General features: G+C 38.3%; 1 protein-coding gene across 1 annotated transcript in view; it reads right to left on the bottom strand.

Annotated features, from left to right (window-relative positions):
• MYO3A (myosin IIIA) overlaps positions 1 to 24557 on the bottom strand; it is a 259578-nt gene that overhangs the window by 24158 nt on the left and 210863 nt on the right. The window contains exons 27-31 of the mRNA XM_012002014.1: positions 17409 to 17520; positions 14716 to 14878; positions 13053 to 13176; positions 9062 to 9956; positions 6757 to 6901 (exon numbers count right to left, since the gene is read on the bottom strand). Coding sequence (XP_011857404.1) covers positions 6757 to 6901; positions 9062 to 9956; positions 13053 to 13176; positions 14716 to 14878; positions 17409 to 17520 — 1439 coding nt within the window. The remainder of the gene's footprint in view (positions 1 to 6756; positions 6902 to 9061; positions 9957 to 13052; positions 13177 to 14715; positions 14879 to 17408; positions 17521 to 24557) is intronic.

Genomic DNA, 24557 nt, shown 5'->3' with positions numbered 1-24557 from the left:
CAGCTATACTAGTTGATGTGCAGGGATTCCTGCAAAGGTATTGAGAAAAGCAAGTTGCTTAAGTGTTTATATTATGATCATACTATGATCCTATTTATATAAAACAATGATGAAAATCTCTGTTATGTATATATACCTACATGTATGCACATCTGCAAAAAATATGAAAAAATGCATGTTCTATAATAAGAGTTCCCTTGGTTGGGGGTGAGTAATGTGGGTTGAGAAGGGGAACACAGGGGAGGAAACAGGAAAAAAAAAAAGAGAAAAAGAAAACAAAACACTACATCAAATAATAATCCTGGAATGGGCTGCGTGCAGTGGCTCACACCTGTAATCCCAGCACTCTGAGAGGCCAAGGCGGGTGGATTACCTGAGGTCAGGAGTTCGAGACCAGCCTGGCCAACATGGTGAAACCCCATCTCTACTAAAAATACAAAAATTACCCGGCATGGTGGCACACGCCTGTAATCCCAGCTACTAGGGAGGCTGAGGCAGGAGGATCACTTGAACCCAGGGGGCAGAGGTTGCAGTGAGCTGAGACTGTGCCACTGCACTCCAGTCTGGGCACCAGAGCAAGACTCCATCTCAAAAACAAACAAACAACAACAAAAAAGAATCCTAGAATGTATGGTATGGTAGCATTGATGTAAAATTATAAATATGCATGTTGGTGTGTGTATATTATGGAGATTTAAAAATCAAAATGCATTGAATTTTCAGAATTTCTGAAAATCTAATCTGCGTTAGTGTTAGCTTCTTGACATTTTTTTCTTCACCAGGATAATCTAAAGCCAGAGCGCTGACTAGTCTTAAGGGGTGTCTCACTTAAGATATTGCAATGCAAGGTGGCCAGCCAGTAAATGAAAATTACGATGAATGTATTGTATTCAACAGACTATGATTGCTCCGCTTAAATTCCTTCAGACTATTTTTTTAAAGAGCAAACTTCCATGAGCTTATCAGCATACAAATATTTCAGAGAGGCATACATTTATTTGGCCTCTAATGGATTTGTGAATTTTTGTTTCTTCGGGATAATATAAACACTCTCTACTAACGTCATCCTAACTCCTTAATTACAAAAGTGACATAAACATTTATAATCACAAATTAGCAGCATATCAATGTGGGCACTAGCATAATAAGGTTTGTGGCTATTTTGTGGGTTGTGCGTGGTAAATATCAGCTTGTAAAGGTTATTGCTGTATTAAATAGCCAGAAGGTAAGATATTTATTTATATTGCAGTTGTGGTAATAATGTCATTAAGTGTTTTGGTTTATCAGAAATGCACTTTTTTTTGGATAATGAATCACCTAACATCTCCACTTTTTTGCATTCAGACGAAAGAAGATAGATTTAAAACTCATTGCCAGGGAAAACTGATTTAGAAAATTAAATCTCAGCATTATTCTCATTTTAATGATAATTACACTGTTTTACTTAAGTATACATGCAGAGTATAATTTGCAGGAGTAGCACATATCTAAATCAAATATTAGCAGAACAGAAATGCACTTGTTACTGTAATTTTTTCTTTAATAAATCAATTTTTCAGCTTTTGTAAATTTCCATTTCCTCCTAAGAGTCTATGACCTTCAAGCAATAGAGTGACCTATGGGAAACCTTAGGAGAGGAATTTTCGTTGCTGCATGTTAAAGGCAGACTCACTCTAGTCATGGTTGCAACCTACCTTCTGGAAGGTGCCGTTTCCACCAGTCACCTTATCTGCCCTTGGCCAGGCTGGCTGTTTTGGCAATGGTTCTAGACTGAAAGAGAGCTGCACACAGTTCTGAGCTTGTGGACAGGACAGTTCTAAAGAAGTCCTCTCTGCCTTGCACTGCCTCCCTCCTTTAGCACCTACGGACATGTTCAATTCTCTCTTTCTCTCTTTTTATTAAGAGATGGGGTATTGTTATGTTGCCCAGGCTGGTCTCGAAATCCTGGGCTCTAACCCTCTCACCTCAGCCTCCTGAGTAGCTGGGATTACAGGCCTGAGTCATCGTACCCTTAATTCTCATGCTTGCCCTGGATTTGACCTCTTGCGTCTACTCTGGGATAGCTCTGTTGTCTTGAGTTTACTCGAGGTGAAAAGTTAAGGGTAGGTACTTGTCCTGCTCTGAGCGCCCTTAGAACTTAGGGGATACGTTACTGTTAGGGGATCTGACTCGCAGTCTTCTCTGACCTTCTCAAGAGGCAACTGCCAGCTCCCAGCCCCATTTTGAACCGCACAACTACTCCTGTGGCTCTTCTCTTCCTGCCAACTGAATGCCGATGCCCTAGGGCCAGCTTCCACCTCTACCTATCCTATAGGTCATGGGCTTATAGCTACTGGCCCCTCTCTGATTTGGGTACTTTGAACTAATACCCAGATCCTTGAAAGTGAAACTTAGTTTGCTAACAATACTGGTAGTTTCAGGTAAGGTGCTGCCCCAGCCTGCCCCATATGTCTCTCCTAGTTGTGGCAAGAGAAGCAGGAGGATAGAGCAGCCTGTGTGGGGGGTGAGACCCACAGATACACCCTCTGGACTGTCTCTTGTCTCTTGCACATTATCGCTACATCTCGGCGGTCTACTGTCATTTTCCTCGGGCTGTCATCTTGCATGGATTACAGTCCTCAGAAGCCAGTTTGTTTTGTTCTAGTCCAAAGAGTTAGATTACACACACATGCCCAGTCATCTCGCTTATATGTGAGCAGTCATCAAAACGGGGTGCCACAACAGAAGCACATGCAAATGCACATGGTGATACCAGCGGTGCCTTGAGAGTGAGGACTTTGTTGGGGAGAGTGAGCTGTTATGTGGAACACTGTGAGCATGTCTGACTGCCCACCAACTATAGATACAGCCAAACAACCAAAATACATGTTTATTTGCTCAGAGAATAAGGAAAACTCAGAGGTGGCATCTAATTACATTTTGGCTATTTTTCAAAATGATGTGGGTATTCATTTATTTAAAATGTTTAGATATATAGCCTGAGGTGAAAACAGAATAATTTTTCCCAGAGAGACAAACTTTAAAAAATTATTTATTGACTGTTCATAGTTATTTTCTTAGATTGGCCTTTTAAAAACACATAATTGAAGAACATTGTCTGACTTTAAACACACAACATTGGCTTTTTTCTTTCCCTCTGCTCATACTTTATAACACATAGATAAAAGGGTTTGTGGTTCCTATCAAGATGAGCTGAAACATACCAGTATTTTAAAAAAGCACTCATTCTTTATTAGAGCACATCTAATTACAAGCTGGCTGGAGGAGTATCAAACAAGCTTTCAGTGGCTTGAGACAGCATGGCAACAAAGGTGACAGATCTGGAGATGACACTCTAGTCTTACCACATGTGGCTGTGGAAGTTCTCTACCAGGTTGCAGTAATATTATTCAGATTCTTAATTTTACATAGAAGTGAAGTTAGCAAGGGATGGAGAGTATCCGCTCTACTGGAGATGACCATCTTGTTCTCACTAACTAGACACTCAACTCTTCTAGAACCCTGGACTTAGGGGCTCTTGTTGTTAATGAACCACCTCACGTATGTGAAGATTAAGCTGACTTATTTACAGTATTACAATTCCAATTCTGCAATATTTTATTCAGTGGTTAGATTAGCTAGCAGTTTGCCAAGGCTATTCTTTGAAAAATGAATTTAAAGGGCTGTTAATACTCCATATGTGAATAGTGTCATTACTTATTAATCATTCTCCTATTGTTCAGTTTTTTTTCTTACCATATACACAACTTTTTTTCAGCTCTGATTATTTACTTAGGCTATGTTCTCATAAGTGAGTTTACTGGGTCAGCGATATAAACTAATTCAGTGGGTTTTTTTTTTTTTTTTTGACATATTGCCAAGTCACTTTTCAAAATGTTGACGCTGCCAACTTACCGTATGCTTGGGAATAATTGCATTAGCACTTTGTCATTACTGTTAAAATATTTTTTCATACTTGTAATTTTGATGAGTAAAGAATAGTAACTTGTTTTACTTTTTTATTTTTTTTACTCCTAGAGCGGTCATATATATGCTTATTTTCCATCTGCATTTCTTCTTTTGCAAATAAATTGATGGCTTGTGCCATTTTTCCATTCAGAGTGCTATTTTTTCTGAATGATTTATAAAGAGCTCTTTCTACATTAAACAGTTTAACTCTTTTTACATTTGTTCCAAATATTCTGTCTTCAGCTCTTTAACTTTTAATGATGCTTTGGAATCTCTAGAAGGTTTTAACATTCATGTAATCCAAATCCATCACAGTTTTTCTTTGTAATTCCTTTTATTACTTCTTATGCTTTGTCCTTTTCTAAGCAGAGATTGTGAAATGCTCAATTCATAGCATCCAGCTTCATTTGGTTTGTTTATTTCTTTCATTTAAATGATCAATGCATCTGGAAAATATCTGGGCATTCAGCAGAGGATAAGAATATTTTATTTCCTCATCCCAAATCAGAGACATTTTAAGCATTATCCATCCATTTCTTTTTTGTTCATATGTATCTTTTTGTAAATGACAGGTTTTTATAAATAATCAGGCCAATTTTAGGGCTATTCTGTTTCATTAATCCGTGATTGATTTTTGTAAAGCAGACATATGATTTTAATTATTATAGCATTATTCATTTTACTATCTAATAAGTAAGTCCTCATTTATAGTTATTCTTTTTTTCTCTGAAATTTACAAATGATCCTTAGGGATATTTTCTTAAGTTCCAAAGAAAATCTGATAGAGATTTTGAATGCATTATTTTTAAACCTAGAAAGTAATTTTAGAACAGTCATGTTTACAGTATCTTATCTTTCAATTCAGAAACACCATGCATCATTCCATTATGCATCTTTTCTTTTTTGTCTCTTTGTGGTTTGGTTGCTAGCTTTATTTCAAGGTATTGATTTTTTTTTGCTATTATTTCCAATGGGCTCTTTTTCTATTAGAAATTTTTATAGGAAAGAATATCTATCTATATAACTATACATCCTTACTGAATTCTATTGCTAGCATCAATCATTGCATTTTTAATGTTGTCTGGTAATATTCCTACAATTCCATCTTTTCCCTTTGGATAGTTACGCTTTTTGAAAACAAATCTGATTTTCCTGAAGAACATATACATAAAATGATTATTCATCTATTTTCAAAAGGGAACTCAGACAGTCTGAAGAGAGTAGGAATTATATTGACTGAACACTTCAGCTTTAATACAGTTAATAACTCTGCTCACCTTCTGCTTTAAATGATTTTTTTTTTTGAGAGAGAGTCTCGCTCTGTCACCCAGGCTGTAGTGCAGTGGCGTGATCTTGGCTCACTGCAAGCTCTGCCTCCCAGGTTCTCACCATTCTCCTGCCTCAGCCTCCTGAGTAGCTGGGGCTCCAGGCGCCCGCCACCACACCCGGCTAATTTTTTGTGATTTTAGTAGAGATGGGGTTTCACCATGTTAGTCACGATGATCTCGATCTCCTGACCTTGTGATCCACCCGCTTTGGCCTCCCAAAGTGCTGGGATTACCGGCATGAGCCACCGTGCCCAGCCTAATTTTTTTTTTTAGACGGAGTTTCACTCTTGTTGCCCAGGCTGGAGTGCAGTGGCACGATCTCAGCTTGCTGCAACCTCCGCCTCCAGGGTTCAAATGATTCTCCTGCCTCAGCCTTCCCAGCAGCTGGGATTACAGGTGCCCACCACTATGCCCAGCTAATTTTTGTATTTTTTTTAGTAGAGACTGGGTTTTTACCATGTTGGCCAGGCTGATCTCAAACTCCTGACCTCAAGTGATCTGCCCACCTTTGCCTCCCAAAGTGCTGGGATTACAGGTGTGAGCCACTGCACCTGACCTAATTTTTCTTAAATGTATGCATAGTTCACATTTATTTCAGTGTTGGTCTCCGTTGAGAAGTTTGGTAATGTTTTTGTGACCAGAAATATACCATAAGAAGTTAACTCTTGTTTATATCAGTCTATGGTAAAATTGGTCATTTCGCTTAAAGTTGCAGTTTCTAAGAATCCATCGACATTGTCAAGTGAGGACTTACTGTATGATGATGTGACTGTTCAAAGAATTACTGCCAACAAAGGTTCCAAGAACTCATAGTATTTTATGCGAACACATTCAAACATTCATGGAACAGATAAATCTCACTGTATGTGATGTGTTTGAGAAAAAAATAAAAATATACAAAGTTACCTATTGACTATAGGCTGTATCTGATCTTTTGGTGGTGTGCAAGGCCATAAAACCTTTGCACAGCTCTGGGGAGAGGGAGATCTGAAAATTATTGAGATTGAATTCCTCACCAGTTTAGTATAATGGGTTGACTAGAAAAAAGTTCAATAACAATATTTCTTGTATAATGGGATTTTGCACCTTCCACACGCTATACTCAAGGATGCAGTTGTTGACAAAGGAAATAGAAATCTTCCTATTTCTATTTTTGCTCTCTCCTATCAAATTTGCCTCCTGCTGGGCCCCCTTTCTATACCACCCTTTTTTATTCCCTTCTGGTGTCATATGCCAAGTTCTAGTTAAAATGAAAAAAGAAAAACATAAAAAATGGAGGGGGAATGAAGTCAGAGAAGGTAGAAAGTGGGTAGAACATCCTTAAAAAAAGTGTATTTCCATGTAAGAAATGAAATAAAGTTTCTCCCAAGACAGAACACAGGCTCCTCAAATCTGCCGTACAATAACGGTGGGAAACTAATAAACAAAGTATCTGGCATTTCCTTCCCCTTCAGGAAGTTCTAACTCTACTGATTTTTACCTGAGAGGCACTGCTGAGAAGAAACTCCTCTATTAATTGGCTTATGGTGCGAGACACCCAGATAAAGTGGCTTCAGTTGCTGTGACAAAATCATTTCATTCAATTTTTTCTGCAGAATGAAATATTCTTCAGATAACTTTGATATCTAAAAAGAAGGTCATGTGTCAGGTTAAATCAAGGAAAAGAATACAGAGAGTTCTACAGGCACTGGGGGCTGGGAAATGCCTTACCAGCACTTTTGGAGACTCTCGTGTTCCTCTCCAGGGCCCACCCTGTCCGTTGCACCAGGTCTGATAAAGTCCTCACCTGACAACCTTCCCGCCTTGTGCTCTGAATACCTGCCCTCTCACCTTTTTCCTTTTTTTGTTTTTTAGACAGAGTCTAGCTCTGTCGTCCAGGCTGGAGTGCAGTGGCGCGATCTCGGCTCACTGCAAGCTCCGCCTCCCGGGTTCACGCCATTCTCCTGCCTCAGCCTCCTCAGTAGCTGGGACTACAGGCGCCCGCCACCACGCCCGGCTAATTTTTTGTATTTTTAGTAGAGACGGGGTTTCACTGTGTTAGCCAGGATGGTCTTGATCTCCTGACCTCGTGATCCGCCCGCCTCTGCCCCCGAAAGTGCTGGAATTACAGGCGTGAGCCACCGCACCCAGCCCACATTTTTCTTTAAAAACTGCCAAGCACGTCACGCTACGTGTAGAATTCTGTTCTGATCGACTCGTTCCCAGGTTTCTGAGATCTGGCTTCCAGCGTTGCCACTCTGCTGTGTTTGCCTTTCTGCTTCTGTCCTGAGGACCCCTCTGCTGCCTTTGATTGTGTAAACCTCCTTCCTTTTCTTTCCAGTCTTTTTAGCCTGATTTCAGGGCTGCTCTATTCTGGTTTCTCTTTCCATTCTGCCCCCGGCCTCTGTTCTGTCTGCATCCTGGCTCTGATAACACGGCTGTCCTGCCGGGTTGAGTGTGAGGCTCCCGCTGGGACAGCCTCTAGATTTGTTCCATGGACCAGTGAATTTACTCCCATGGCGTTACTGGCCAGCTCCGAGTAGATTCCTTGGTAATTCTACATCTCATGTCTCCATGGCATAGCAGGTCTGAGCTCTAATCCCTGATTTGGTGTTTGGAGTGAGAAGAACTGTATGTTCGTTAAACTATTTCCATATACTTAACAAGAGTAGGAAGGGGATGGGTAAATTAAAAAATGGCAGATCTCTACTGACAACTAGAAGTTGGAGATGTCTGGGTCACACCTCTTGCACTAAGGAAGGGTCCAAGTGCAATTATCGTGTTTCTCATAGGCTCAACCACTGTCAGATACAAAAAGGGGAGTTGAGGGACTCAGGAATATTAGACAGTCCTTCTTGGAACTAACCCAGTATGATATTTCTTTTATTACTTCATACACCATTGATTACCCTGGAAATTCATGTATTTTAGAGATCATCTAGTTAAAACTCTTCATTTTACACAGGAGAAAATAACAGTGCTAACACATAAAGTGATTTTTATGAAGGTCAAATGCCTAGAAAGAGAAAGGAGGAACTGGAATTGGTATTTACAGAAGCTGGTTCTTGCAATCTTTCCATAGCACCAATTTATCAGAGACAAATTGTTATATATCAGAGATAAATTGTATATATCAGAGATAAATTGTATGTATCAGAGATAAATTGCATGTATACCCATGAGAAGCCCTAAAACCTGTTGCTTCCTATGCTCCTCTCTAGAAATAGCTGAAACACACCTACAACTGGCGTGAGATATTCTCCAGGAGGGAACTTTTCTCTGCGGTTTTTCTTTGTGATTCCTTATTTTCCATGACTGTTCGTTCACTGTCACGATGTGACATGCAGACTTTCATCTTCACTGTATATGCTTCGGTGTGGCTACCTATCAAAATCTGATACCTAATTATGTCTTCTCAAATTTGTGAAAGGGAGAAAGCATAAACTTTGGAGGATTTAGAAAACTTAAAATGACTTTTTTTGTTTTAGCTTTAATTAAAGATCTCACAGATACATCAAACTTTTCAGTGTCGAGCCTCAGCATTTTAGTAAGCTGTATAAACCAATCTCTAGTATCATGACTACATGAGGTTTCTATCATATTTTATACTAATGTTACCATAGTAAATTGGGTTAAAAGCTCCTGGCTATTTGAATAGCACAATCCTTGAGACATTTTATTAAAAATGTTTGGGGGCCCATCAACACAGATGAAACAATCTACCAGTTATTAATTATGTGTTTAATTCAGTTATTTTATAGTTCCCAGGGACTTTTATTAGTAAATAAATTCATTTATTCACATACCTGTTTTGAAAATATTGCCAAATCCCATGCTTCTCTTTCTGAAGTTGCTTTCGAGTCTTTGTTATCCTTCATCTTGATATTATTGGTTTCCTCATGTTTTGTGGGATAGGAATACAAATTCTGAGTGTTTCTTGCTACTTCTGTTGGTGTTGTGACAATCCTCTGATGCTTAAAAGAAGACATCTTGTCCTTCCTCACTTGCTGCCTTCTCTTGTAACCCCGGTATTTGCTCTGAATGAATACTGCTGCTTTATCTTCTTCCTCCTGGGCCTGTGTCACCGGTTCAGCTTGCCTCTCTTTGACTGTCTCATGCCTCCGATGGCTTCTGCCTCCCTCCGGGCTGCATATCGGTGCACTCTGGGTAACTACAGATGTCTTCTTTTCTTTTTCCGTGCTATTTGCATTTTGATAAACTGACCTTTGGCTAAGTGTAGGTTCCAAAATTGTTTTAAAGGAAGTCTCATTTTCAGCTAACCAAGGCACTGGGTAGCTTGGCCTTTCCGATATGGCCTTCCTTTCTAGATATGCTGCTTTCGACTCTTCACAATTCCTCTCCTCTGTGTACCTCTGACAGTAACTCTGGATCATAGCTTCCTCTTTCTCTACTTTCGTTAGCTTGCTGTTCTCTTCCAGGTCTTTGATAGACTTCTGTTTGGGGCTTACTTCTGGCCCTACGAGGTAGAATTCTTGCTTAACCTCTTCTTCATACACATTATTCATTTTTTTTGGAGTCTGATACTCTCTGTTGTTACTCTCCACAGCATTGGTGGTTTCCTCTTCAGGTTTGAAAGTGGAAGTCTTCACTACAGATACACTTCCTTTATTATTTGGAGCTGAAATGAATCTTTCATTAGCAGAGATTGCATTTTCTGCTTGTTTCTTCATGAAAGATTCCCTGTGTAAAATATATTATCTTTGAATATATAATACTAAACTGGGGCTTATTACTTCTTTTGGCAATAGCTATATGCTAGATACTGGTGGGAGAAAGGCAAAAGGAACAAAGAAAGCTCAAAATTAAAATGTCTCAAGTCACATTAATCAAGTGCTTTCCAGAATGTTCTCTCCGGTGACAACTGTGATAACTACTCAAATAATGAGAAAACCAGATTCAACTCAGAGAAATATCCTAGCATATGAATAACCATCTTTTCATTTAATTAGATATCAAAATTCTAGGAACTTAATCCTTTCAAAATATATCCTTTTCAAAACAACATACTTTAGTAGTGAGATGCTGTGAAAAATACACCTAAGTTTGATACCAGTAAGCAGGGTATGTTCACTTGACTGACATACTGTACTTTAATAAGCACTAAGTTTACTGATCAGAGGAAATATCTTATAAAATTAAAGGAAAAGCAATGTCCTCGCTACAGTTCATGATCATGTAATACGGTGGCCAAAATTTCACAGTTGCTACTTTGCTAATATCCTTCCAAAATGATTTCCCTTCACTTGAAGATAAGGTCTTCTCTGTATCTTTTTTTTTTTTTCTAGCCAAGAGCAATACCGCCAAGAAAAAGGTTAAGATGGAATAAAAATGTTGTACAATGACACCTTGATATGCTAACACTTCTCATTGCTACTTGGAGGGCTTTTGCACCAAACTTTTCATCTCAGCCCAGAAACCCATGTGAGAGTTTGGGTCTTTTGTGATCTGTTTGTGAAGTCAGACTGTTCTTTGAGTCAAATCTGGAAAAAGCTACTGGGATGCCATTTTTCTAATTCTATTGGCCACTTCCTAAGACTAGAATTACTCTGGTATCCCTAGGCTAATACAGGAGGCATAACAGAATCCTGCTAGGATCAGTCAAAAAACTAGGTAGGGCATCAGAGATGCCCATGATTTTGATGAATCGCTACGCTAGTATTTTGAATTCCTCCATAACACTGACCTCTCTGAGAATGCTTACATTTATTCAAAATACAACTAATGAGAGAAGATATGCGTGCAGTCCCTAACTGACTGCATTCCAAAAAATCAATTTATAAGTTAGTTTTGATCCTTTAAATGCATTTCACTGGTGAAGACTTATACACACTGCTGAAATTCCCACATCAGTTATACGTCTAGGCTCAGGCGACTCCACCCTGTGCTGCGGCTGGCTGAGGACCATGTGCAATGATGGGTACTTCTGAGGATCAGCCCTTCAGAGCTCCAGCATGAGGAGGACTGTCGATCTCTTCTGACATCTGCCGGAGAGCCCTGCCGGCCTGGGCCTTTCTCTAGATCCCTGCTGTGGTATTCTAGGTCACAGGTCAGGGGCTCTGACAGGGAAGGGTTAAGTGAAAACAAGGGCTTCTGGTAGCTGAGGGAATAGGAAAGTCAGAAGTGGCAGAGGGAGGGAGTCCTGGCCCGCAGATCTCTGGCAGTGGTCAGGCCCACCTGCCTCTCCCTTCCCTAACCTTCCTCTCTACAAGCTTCCCTTGACTTTCTGCCTGTACTGCTTTTATGTCTGACTTTGTGATCCACCTCCTATGAGAGCCCAATACATGTCAAATTCTCCATCCCAGACCACAGAGACCATAGCTTCTTACTCACACTCATGTACCCTGAAGTAGATCTTGTGTGCAGTAGGTGCTTAATAAGTATCTGCTACATTGAAAGTGAATCCCTGGTATCCTCAGAAGAAAGGTGGTAGCAAATGGGTATGTAATTGAACATCACACTTCCTTATTAGATGTGATATCTACAAGCAGTAATTTCTAGAAGTAGTACAATTAGTCCATCTTTCTTCCATTTGCAGCCAGTTTACATTTCTCTCAACCTCCAGACTGAAGTACAAGAGTCACAGGTATCATCCAGCCTTCTGCTCCTGAGGCAGGCCTGTGATGTTTGGAAGTTTGCTGAACTGTTTTATAGCCGGTAACAAAGAGAAACAAATCATTTGGATCCTCACGCAAAGACAAAGAGCATATATGTAGGTCTCAGAAAACACGAAAACTTAAAACATCCAATGTCTCTAAACTTCAGATAAACATTCCTGTTTTTCAAATAAGGAAATGAGGTTGGCCTGAGGGATTCAGGGAGTGTGTGGGTGAAGGTGAGGGGAAGAGGTGGCAGAGAAATCTTCTATGAGATCATTTATGAGACCACTATTGGCAGGAGAGAAGAATAGCGGTGGGTGAGGAGAACATTAGATGTGGGTGTGTGGGGAAAGAAGAAAGCCAGGAAGCCACCTCTTCTTCTGTTTCATTCCTTCACCCTTTCGATGGCCAGTTTTGATGTTAAAAACAAGGGGACTAGCGTTGGGGCTGGAATGATCTTTATCTCCCTGTACTCAGTTTGATCAATTCAAGTTTCACCTCTTGGGCAAAATGTAGATATTTTTCCCTTTCCCTAACCACTACCAACCAAGGAAGGGTTCCCTCCTCCTTGCCCCCAGTGTACCCTTTGCCTATTTTTATAGCTGAGTTAACACATTTTACAAGAGGGATGTGTTTGTCTGTCATTTTTTCCCCATAATACTGTGAGACATTTGAGGATAAGGATTTTGCTTCACGTATCTATGTGTTCCCACTGCCCAGTATAAAGCCTGCTGAATAAGTGAGTAAGTGGTTTTCTAACATGCACTTGGGATTATAGACATGAGGGCTCAGAAGAAGAAAGGGAGCTGGTGATTATGATGTAGGGGCCGATGGCATATTGGCTCTTAAAGCCACTGGAATGAATGAGAGAGCCCAGGGACACATTTAGATATGGATGAGGATTGAAATGTGGGGTTTGGAGGACATATTAGCAAAGAACCCTCTGAATTAGTAGTAGAATTATAGAAAGCAATCTGGTAGAAGCCAATGAAGAAAAATTTTGAGAAATAACTCCAAAATAGAATAGAGAACACAAAAGTAGCCTCTGGGTGTTCACTGACATTTGATGTGTCAGTATCAGGAAGCTGGCTAGTATGAGAAAGGCTATGAACATTATTCTATGACCTTACAGATCTGAAAAATCTGTGTTACAATGGTTTAAGAATAAACATCATTATACCTTGTATTTTCAAAGTTTTTCTGGTAGTCGAATTCCTGATCAGAAGTCTGAATGGTTGTTACTGCTGTGTTTTTCACGTTAACAGTTTCTTTTCTTTGTTTCCTGACAAGGTGTCCTCTTGCAGCTGAAACATATAAAACCCATAGTAGTGTTAATCATAAGGAAATAAAAGAAAATTACTTTAGTGAGTAGAAACAGCGGTTTTGACCATTGATGTCAAAGAGAAAAATAAAATTAAAATGCCAAATAGAACAGGTTCACTTAATGTGATTCATTAACAAGATTCTTCTACATAGCAAGCTACAGCAATAATAACTAAAGTAACTTTCATACTAAGAAGAGTACTAAAATGAAACCAAAAAAATAGAGACAAGTAAAGTTGATGACAAAATGTGTTCATTTGCTTAAAATTTGGTAATAATCATTTTCCTTTTTTGTTGTGTGTTTCATATATTTTGGCCAGATATATTTCAGATTATCAGATGATATATTTGAGAATTCAGATTAATTTTTTTTTAAGTTTTAGAAAGTTAATACAGAGCAAATAGATATTCTGTAACATTCCCTATATCAGGGCAGCACTCAATAATCAATGACTATTTCTTCAGAAAAACAGAATATTCTTACTGAGTTGGGTGAGTAAAGCACTGTAAATAACCTCATTATCACATTGTTATGTTTCACTGCCAAAGGCACTATGAAGAACCTTTTTATCAGAGCTTTATAAATTTTGAAATTGCGGATAAAGGATTAAAGCCCAAATTACTGGGTTTGCATTTTGATTTCTCAGTGAGAAGTTAAGGGCTTAAAATACAAAAAGAGATGATGATGACTCATTGCTGATTGACAGAATGGGGACTGGAATGTTAATCTCTTGAATGTCAGTCAACTCCTCTGCCCACAATATTAGTGTTCTTCAGAATGCAGGCTGCAAACCATTAGTGGATCATAAAATTGATGTAGTAGGCCAAATCTAGCATCTAAAAATGAAATGGAATAGACTAGAATTAAAAATATCAGAACGCAGTGCTTGTAGTGTGTGTGTTTATCAGGTTAAAAAGCAAAATACATTTTTTTATCTAAGTGTCCAGTCAAAACATTTTGAATGAGAGCATACTAACCTGTGACAAGCTCTATCTAAATTTCGTTTCTTATGGAAAAGTAGAAAGCAAAATCCAAAGTCTATTAATACAGCTTAATAAAAGTTTGTGAAATAAAGTATGGTTATAAATATTATTTCCCTACAGTTAATAGAAATAAATGGATGCCCTTTAACAAAATAAGATTTAAGTTGTCAAAAATTATGGCAAGTGTAACCTTTGGAATAAAGTAGAAAAGAATCTTATTGTCCAATGAGCTATAATAATATGATTCTTGAGATCTATAATTAATCATTTGCTATATCTTCCACAATAGGTCAGTTGTATTTCATTAATTCTTGACAGAAAAGTTAAAAATTAAATTATTTAAGACAAAGCATTTATCCAAATATTAAAAGTGTCAATCACTAAAACAATCTGACTTAGATTTAATATAGCAAAAGTATCAAGGCAATAGAGTCTGGAATTAAACACAAAAGCTACATAAGAATTGGAGGTTTGCCTGTAAGAAGTATTATAAGATATGATTTTATGACCATATCTAAATATGTCAAAGAGATTACCTGACTGTATTATTATAGCGCTTTCCTTCCTTTTCTCCTGTATTTTTTGGTATCTTCTTGAACACAAGAATGCTCTGACACAAGCTTGAATCAAAATAAGCTTGTCAATAGCTTCCTTTCGCATTAGATTTAACTGTTCCACGTGATAATATTTAAGGAACACCTGAAAAATTAAAATAGAATACAAAGAACCATGGTACACAGATGTGAAGCAGTTGTGTGCTATGCTTTGAAGAACAGAACACATTCTAAATTGCTCGAGATTTTGGAAATCACTGTCTTTTGCTTCTTTGCCCTAGCTGTCATTATGACAGTACAGATTTTTATGCTTGAAGAAAACATTTCTTTGAGAAGAAATGCAGAAGGTGACAACCATACTGTTTATTTACAACAGGTAACTAGGTTTTGTTGGATGAGACAGTAAGAGTGTAGGATGTTGAGCTCTTTTAGCAAAGTTTCTAGCATCGTGTATTCTGGGCTGAGCTAATTTGTATGCTTTTTATTTTTCAAAGGCAACTATATTTCCCAAATTAAAAAATCTTAATAAATCTAATTTTAAAGTAGAGGACAGAATTATAGTTCCATTAGTTCATTCATCTAATGTTTATTGAGACCTGTTACAGGTACATATCTGTCGGGGATACAGAGATGAACAAGGCAGGGTCGCTGTCCTTTGGGGCTGGTAGTGTTGTCAGTAAAGAGAATACGGCAGAGAGAGGGCCCCAGGCAGATTTAATTAACAATGTTCTCACTGGACCCAAAGGCTGCCATGGAGAAAGGAGGGCTGACTTTTGATTATTCTAAAATCAACATCAATTGGAGCAAGGGAGGAGCCTGAAGGCTTGGCATGTTCTCATCTAACATTTCTCAGTTTCGTTCTCCCCTCCTCCAAGATATTAAAAAGCTTGTGTTTGTTTTGTTTTCCTTTTAATGGTTAAATTTCCTAATAAAAGTCATCTCAAAGAGTTTACTGAATCCATCAAGAAAGTCACTTAAATTCAAATTTTATGGCTGATTCATGAGACCTGATAACCCTGACTGTAGAATTCTCCAGCGTTCCATTACTCAAAAGCTTGGCACCATGGGCAAACACATTTGTGTTACAGGTTTGATTTAATTCAGTTTTAATTTCTACAGGACTCTAGATGTTAATACATTTAGTCCATTCTGCTGTTGACAATTCATTTAAAATTCAATCTGTTTAAAAAGGTCATCATTTCTTTTTGCATGACATTAGAAATGTTCCTATATTAATACTTTCTATCCATGTTAATGAGTTGGAAAAGGTGAAGTGGAAAAATACAAATAGCTTTAAAATGCTACATAAATATCATGAGGAACTATAACTGCAAACGGCCTTTTTACAAGTTAAAACTCCATTGAAGTTAGGCATGTACTTCAGACCATAAATCATGAGATTTTAGTTTGATAAAATTCATCTTTTTGAAATTTATCATCTAAGAGAAAATGGTGTGAATAAAATACTCATTTTTAATGCCCAAAATATCCCCCTACTAAACACTAAAGTAAATATGAATTACTGAATACACAGGACACTCAGTTTAAAGTAGTTTTTTTTTTTTAATCTCTTAAATTGTTACAGGCCTAATTTCTCATCCGAACATTATTAAAATTATCTCCCACATCTCCTACACCCAAGACACAAGTATTATACATTTCTTTGCAAATGTGGAAGTTTGTTTTGGTTTACTTCTGTGGTGTGGCTGGTAGTAGGTATTCTTGAGTGGTCAATCTATGAGTATCTCTTGGCTTTAGCTTGGCTCTTTTCATGATACATTTCATACCCCCTTAAGATACATTCAGTGCACAATGGAAACTTGTTTATTTCCTGATCCCTGTCTCGTAATGCTATGAGAATACCTGAGAAGACCAATACATCCTTTCTCCAAACAGCAACTGTCTTTCTTCCATATTCAAGATTGGTTATGTTTTTTACTTTATTCTCTAAGGGATTAAATAAGCTTAGATCTCACAGTTTCTAAAAGCTAATATATAAACACATCAATGTCCAATACATATAGCGAGCCTAGTAATAGTGGTGAATATTTTACTCCAGAAAAATTTCAAGTTTATGATAGAAGCAGTTCTGAGAATTAGGAAAAAAAGGAAAACACGAATCTTATTTGGATCATTATGATTCTCTACAGCTTTTTAACTATATTTAGTAGTGATAAACTAGAGAATATATATGTCTGTTTTCAATACCATCTGAAATAAAGTACAGTCATTATGGTTTATCCTTTTCTGATAAATCTTCAAGATAAATTTTTCTTGCATTTCTTTCTTAAAATTTCAACGTAAACTTTTCTTTAGAGTCAGGGTCTTAAGTTGCATAGGCTGGAGCGCAGTGGTGCCATCATAGCTCACTGCAGCCTGGAACTCCTGGGCTCAAGCCATTTTCCCACCTCGGCCTTCCAAAGTGTTGGGATTACAGGTGTGAGCTACCTTACCCAGCCTTTTGTATTTCTTAAAATAAATCTTTATGAAGAGCAAATGCCTTTAATGTTGATGAAAAAGAAAATCTTTATGAGTTTATAAATTTACTTCCTCTATTGTAAGCTACAGATCCTATAACATAAAACAACCACACTTTCAAACATTGTAAAATGTTATTATTCTCAATGAATCCAGCATAATTATTTATTTTCCTGAAAATTACATGAAAACATTACTTTTGTTTTTCCAAGGGCCCAGTTATCAAGACCAGCTTTTTCCAAAATGGTGGCACAGGTGTCAGGGCTCATGGGGGGCTGCTCGCTCGACTTGTAGCAGAGAACGTGGTACCTTGGGATGGAAAAAAGGGCTGGTTAGTATTGCATAAAGTGCCAACATCTCTGTAGCCTGGTGGTTCCCCAACAACTTAGTGCAGGGGCTGAGGAACAGATGCCCCGACTTGATGCAGAGAAATCCTTTAGGCATCCTCAGAACGACTTTGGAGTAGACCAAATTCCAAACTGATGCAAACCCAGTCCAGTCTGTAGAAATCTGAGCATTGTGTTTTCACCTTTGTGATCCCCTTTCAAAAGTTAACACTGTACTCCCCCGACAAGAACTCCACCACTCAAAACAATTTAGCGGTTTTGTTTTTGTTTTTTTGTTACATTTCTCTGGACACTAAAAAGTGCAGGGCTGCAGTGGCAGGAAGCAGAAGGAATTATTTTTCACATTCCAGTGTTAATAAAACTCTGGAAGCTGATCTTCAAATTGGGTGATGGAGCTTAGTTCCAGTGAAACTTCCCATCACTGTATACATGCCTTCCATCATTGTTTTTCCTTGAGGGACACTATGTCTCCTGCTAGAGTTTTTCTCTATTGGTTTAATCTATCCATAATCAAGGGGAGGAAAGAGGAAGGGCTAGGGCAGAAAAGAACTGATAGCAGGTCCTCAGGTTAAACCACAACGCTTATTAGGGAAGGGGATGAATTAAGGAAAGAAAATCCACTTTACACTGGTCAATAATCTTGTGCAAAAAGACAGATTTCCAGAATTTTTAATACTCTCCTATTTTTAATTTATTGGTGCAAGATTAGCCTGAAAGTCCAGTGCAACAAAGCAGCAAATTTTGGTAGGTTTTGAATTTCAAAAGAGAGGCCCTGATATGTAGACGGCTGAGGTGGCGCAGTGACATGAAGAGCAGAGTTTCACCCTTGACTCATTATCTGTATAAACTTGGACACATCACAATTAAGTATCAATTTCCTCATCTAAAAATGAGTCCAGAGATAAAAATCTCTGAAAAGAACATATTTCAACTTTGCTAAGTTTCACCTCATTAAATCTGCAATGAAGCAGCTTCTGTTAGGCTCCATGGAGAAGAATCCTGGCCTAGAATGGTATAGAATGAAGCGACCATAACTTTTGCTGTTTGCGCAAAAAACCCCAGGGAGTGCCTATTAGCCACTAATCCTGCTCACTTCAGGACTAACTCGCACATGTACGCATGGTGACCCAGTAGCAGCGACTCTGCATTCACAGCCTGTCCACCAAGTCCTGGTTTTACTTCCTTCCAGAACCAGCCAGGATCTCACAGTTCATCACAGGAGCCACCCTTAGGCAGCCCTGGCACCGTTCCCACTCTCATTCGTTTGTCGTGCACTCTCTGCAAACATGCATGCCTGGACCTGCCAATCATCTACGTCTCTGTCCTCACGCCAGGCTTCAGAGCACAGCCAGAGAAAATCTGCACAGTCGGCTCCCTGTGGATGTGTGGATTCCTGACTCAGCCAGGCTCCCAAGAAAGCTCTGGATCCTGACCAGTGTCCAGGGCCACTTTCCTCTCTTCTTCCTCACAAAAGTGACTTAATTCTGTCCTGCTTTCTCCAAGTCTCCCAGCTGCCCCTGCCCTCCGTACCTCTCTCAGCAGATGAGCTTCTCTACTATATCACTGGAAGCCACCAGACACACAATTCATAGGCTTCTTCTCCAAATACAAATTCATTTGTCCACTATCATTTTTCCCTCCTCCTTCAAAGGAGATTTTCATCCTCTGCCTGTGTTCTAGAGGCCATCTCCTCCTCCTCTTCTGTATATTTTCAATCTCATTTCCCGCTTCTGGCTCCCTCCATTTACAAAATGGATGTTTATTTGTTATTATAAAGCAAACACCTTAAGCCTCACTCATCTGTAATGATTCTGTTTCTCCCACTAGCTTTGCTGATAAGTTGAAAGATTATTTAAAATAATTGTCTTCACTTCCCATCACTCTCCAGCTCTGAGAATCTCATTTAATCACATAGCAACAAGGACTCTTATTTACTCGTATAGGATCCAGGAGTGGTGAAATCTAACAGGTTCTTTTACATCCTAATTGTAAGCGATTTTCTGCAGCACTTGCTGTTATTGGCTGTTCTCTCTGTCTTGCTCTCTCCAAGGCTTACACCTAATGTGCCCTGCTTCTCCTCTTCCCTCTCAGTCTCTCTGCGTGCCCCATATTTAATGATTTAATGACTTGTTCCTTAAACGCTAGTGTTCTACAGTGTTCCATTTTTTTTTCTGAGCTCTGTCCACAGGCATCTCATCTATATGCTTGGCTCCAATTATTCCTGTATGTGGTGATTCCTAAATCTACACCATCAACCCTAACTGTTGATATCAACTCTAAACACATTACTTATGACTTCCTCCTCTACATGCCCACCTGGTTATTGCACAGACACTTTAAACTCAGCAATATTCATCAGTTTTTCCTTCCTCTGCCATTTCCTGTCTCTGTGAATGATATCACCACTTTTTAAAAGGTACTTGAGCTAGAAATCTGTGTGCCAGCCTACTCTTTCCTATTCTTCACTCTATGGATCTAACAAGCTTAAAGTCTCTCTGGAATCCATTTGTTTCTCGCTATGCCTACTGCCATTACCTTAATTAAATACCTCGTCCCTTCTCACCTAGACTTTTGCAATTGCCTCCCAACCAGTTACCTCCACTGTCCCTCCCCTGCCCTGCCCCAGCCACTGTCCACAGCTCTGTATGAATTGTCTTTTTTTAAATGAAAATCTGATCATGTCCTTTCCTGACTTGAAAAGTCTCTATGGATGTCCCAAGTTCTAAGCTGGGATGGCAAAATCAGGTGCTTTCAAAGTCTAGGCAGATACCATAAATATACGAGCCTGGGAGCAGTGGGAATATAGGAGAGGGAAAGGTTACACCTGCCAAAAAGCATTGGCTTTAAGTTGTTTGCCACATATGATGACTAGCATGCAAGCTCCCTTCTGCCCTATATCTCTGTCTGCCTTTCCAGTCTCCTCTTTGCTATTTTCCATGGCATTCCGAGCTCTAGTCATGAAAGTTACTTAAAATTGTGCCGGAGGGCCATGTTTGCTCATGCTTCTATGCCTTTGTATGTGTTACTCATTATGCTTGCGCGTCCTTTCATCTCACTCCTAATTTCCTTAAGGAAGACCTACTTTTTCAATATTCTAAAAACTCTCTTCGATGTGTCTTCAATTAACAGATTAACTGGAGTAACTGAAATTGTCTTTTCTTGCGTGAAACACACCAGCTGAGGTCCGCTGCACACTTAAGGCTCAAGACTGGCAGTTCTCGCTAGTGTGCCCGTGTGTGTTTGCTCTCACTGGATGAGCTGTGTTTGCTCCTAAACCTGTTTATGCCAGTTGTATTCGGTGTGATGTTATTCAAATAAATATCAGACTGAAATCTAAGTGAGGAAAGCCAGGGATTGTTTCTACAAAACTGAATCAAATGCTTTGGTAAGACTTTATAAAGAAGTCTTGTAAAAAAACCATGAAATTAAACATGGATGAAGCAATTACAAAGCATTGAGGAAAATCATAAGAATCAAGAAATATTCAGTCCTGTGACTGTTTCACAAGTATCTTTAATAACTTGCTTCACTCCAAGAAATGTTAACTGGAAATCATAAATGAGAGATTACAGATAGTTTATGCAAGAAAGAGGCAATAAACTATGATTAATAGATGTGCACTCAAAAAGAAATTAAGCCTTTATCAAAAGGTTAAAAAGCAAACTTACATTGATGTTGTAAGTAAAAATATTTTTGGTGTGTTTTATGTATTACTTTTATTATTCTCTGCTTTATCAGAATTTCTAACACAATCTAAACCATACTTCCTTTATGCTCTCAGAGTATCTTGTTTATACTTTCATTAAAAATACCCAGTCCTCTTTCATTAATTTGAAAAATATTTGAGCACCTACTATTTATTTGCCAGGAACCCTTCTAGGTGCTTCAGAAGCACAGGATACCCCCACCCTTGCTGCCTGCAGCTGACTTTACATTGTATGATAACGCAGATTTTTAAAGTCCTGTTTACATAATGGGTCTGTGAGTTTCTTAATGTCAGGGGCTCATCCATTAATCTTTGGACTTTTAATCTTTCAATTAAGATTTTTAGTTCAAGGACTGGAACACAGTGGGTCCCTCAACTAAATGTTTGCTGAATGTATGATGTACTGTTGCTGGGACTTGTGGAAATAAATACTTAGGTAAGCCACATGTGCTTATGGAGGGCATCCCCTAGGCCACTATTGGTCACAGGTAATTTTGGGAGCTTGAGACTGAAACAAAAATAATAATAAAAATAATTACAGCTAATATGTATTGACGACACCTGGTTCTATCAACAAAATCCATATATATTATTTCTCCTAATACTTATAAACACATATATAAAGTAGATATTGTTATTATCATCCCTATTTGCAGCTAAGGGACATTGAAGCTTGAAGCTTATAGAACTCAAGTAACTTTGAATAAGGTCACAGACTGAGTAAGTGGCAGAGTTGGGATTCAAACCCGGTTTTGCTGACTTCAAAGCATGGTACTTATCTACTCCACCATACTACTGCCTTCAGTAAGTTCTGGTTGTATTAGAGCTCTGGTAGCCAAACCATTATGTACAGGTGCTTAGTGGGAAAATGGAGCCAAGTTAAGTGGCTGGCTTGTTAGTGTAAGGGTTCCTTTGAAATAGCTGCAGTAAAAACTCAGTGTCTTGTGCAAAATTCATGTTGTATATTTTTCCTTAAGACTGTTTCTTTCTTATAGAACAGAAGAATTTATCTACAACAGAACAAAGGGTCTGGGGAATTTTGCATCCTATGCAGAGGGTTAGCAGTTCTATTTACACCCTCACAGAATCTCTGAAAATTGTTCTGCCTTCCTGAGAGTCTATGCCAATTTGGATGACAACTTCCAAATTAGTGACGCAGAAAAGGTTTAGCCTTTTATTTCTGGAACTTCCTATATTCAGAATAGCTATTCACATGTTCTCTATACACTTAGTTTTATCTCCTTCTCTTTATTTATTGTGTAGTAATTTGCTATTCTGTAACAGCACAATAATTATAAATATATTTAAGAATTTATTCTCATTTCTGACATTTGAACTACAATATCATTAAGAAAATAGGTTTTATTCTGATTATGTTCTATATTGTAAAACTATGGTTATTTTTCAAGCTATAAGATTAGGCTGGTATTCAAGACTTTCTCTTCATAATTTTAACCCAACTGTTTTTTCATATTGTCTTCTGTCACTTCACCAATGCAATCCCCACTCTACCAACCCAATCCAACCCAAGTCCTGCTAGCTTTTGGCACACCAACCTGTACACCAAGAAAACTCCTGTTTTCTCCACAAGCCGTACCCACCTTCAAGTACTAGTCTGAGTCCTTCTTATTTTTTATTTTTCATTTTTTTTTGAGATAGGGTCTTGCTCTGTCACCCAGGCTGGAGTGCAGTGGTATGATCAAGCCTCCTATAACCTTGAACTCCTGGGCTCAAGTGATCCTCCTGCCTCAGACTCCTGAGTAGCTAAGACTACAGGCATGAGCCACCACACTCAGGTGACTTAAAAAGGTTTTTTTTTTTTTTTTTTCTTAGAGATGGGGTCTTGCTACATTGCCCAGGCTGGTCTCAAACTCCTGGCCTCAAATGATCCTTCTGCATTAGCTGAACACCTCTTCTTGATATCCTCTCTCATCAGCCTTCCTGGAGATGCTCTTCCTTCCCTTGAACTTTTACACTGTGTATATCATTCTCTTGGACTTGGCAGTTACTACTTCACATTGCTTGTTAACTTTCCATGTCTATGGCTGTGGTAATTCTAACTGGCCTGTCCATTCTTGAAGATCAAGTCAGTTCTAAAATTCAGTATCTCCCACAGTGCTTAGCATGGTGTCTTATACATTAAAAAAATCACTGAAATTTAAGAGTACTTATATTAATATTACACTCATGATATCTATATTACTATTTAAACAAGTTAAAGATCTTTTTTTCTAAAACATGAAGTGCATAATAAGGTCAAATTTTAATTTTAATTTGAAATTTGAAACTCCTTTGTATCTAGTATTTTCAGTTTATCTGCTTTGATGAGCAGGATGGAGAATTTACCTATTAGCCAATAAAGAATTCCATTTTTTTATTTCTTAGTTTTGGTTATAAAATTGGGTCTGATCTGTAGGAAGTAAAGTCAATGATTAGCTGCTAACTAGATTTCTGGACTCTAAACTTGAGGTTTTAGTTTGTCTTAAGCTACTATGAGGATTGGCCAATACGAAAGTCACTATGTTTATGTAATGTTGATCTCCATCATGAGAAAGGTAGTAGAGTTTTCTTGATTTCAAAGCATTCCAGATAAATAATCCCAGGTCTTTAAAGAAAAACAAAATCAAGAACTACCACAAATTTGCTGAATGTATAAAAGTTAGCAGAAATAATCAGAATTCTTATCACATTTAGAAAGAGTCTTGGTTATTCCAAATAAAAGAATGGCTGATAAAATGCATACAAGTTTTGGGAGGAGGGGAGGAAACTTAGAAATCAAGTTTGGTGTACAATCACAAAACAAGGTTGTGTTTTTTTCTTAATAGTAATTTATATGCTTTGAAAAAGGATGAAGAATGTTATAAATGGGACTTCCTCTGGGTTTCACCTGAAAATTTTAATAGACTTCATCTTTAAAAATTGAAATTTCATTATGTTTAATGACCAATAGAAATTATAGAACCAAAAAAATAAAAAATATGGGCTTTAAAATATTAAATATATATGATATTGAAACTTTATATTACTACCTATGTATTACTCAATAAAATATATTTATTATATAGCTCAATTTATTTTATGTTAATCTCAAATATTAAAAGGAACTCCTTGGCTGGGCACGGTGGTTCACACCTGTAATCCTAGCACTTTGGGAGGCCAAGACGGGCGGATCACGAGGTCAGGAGTTCTAGACTATCCTGGCTAACACGGTGAAACCCCATCTCTACTAAAAATACAAAAAAACTTAGCTGGGTGTGGTGGCGGGTGCCTGTAGTCCCAGCAACTCAGGAGGC

The sequence above is a fragment of the Mandrillus leucophaeus genome, unplaced genomic scaffold, assembly GCF_000951045.1.
Source record: "Mandrillus leucophaeus isolate KB7577 unplaced genomic scaffold, Mleu.le_1.0 Scaffold673, whole genome shotgun sequence".
Taxonomy (NCBI): domain Eukaryota; kingdom Metazoa; phylum Chordata; class Mammalia; order Primates; family Cercopithecidae; genus Mandrillus; species Mandrillus leucophaeus.
This window is presented reverse-complemented; position numbering and strand designations above follow the sequence as displayed.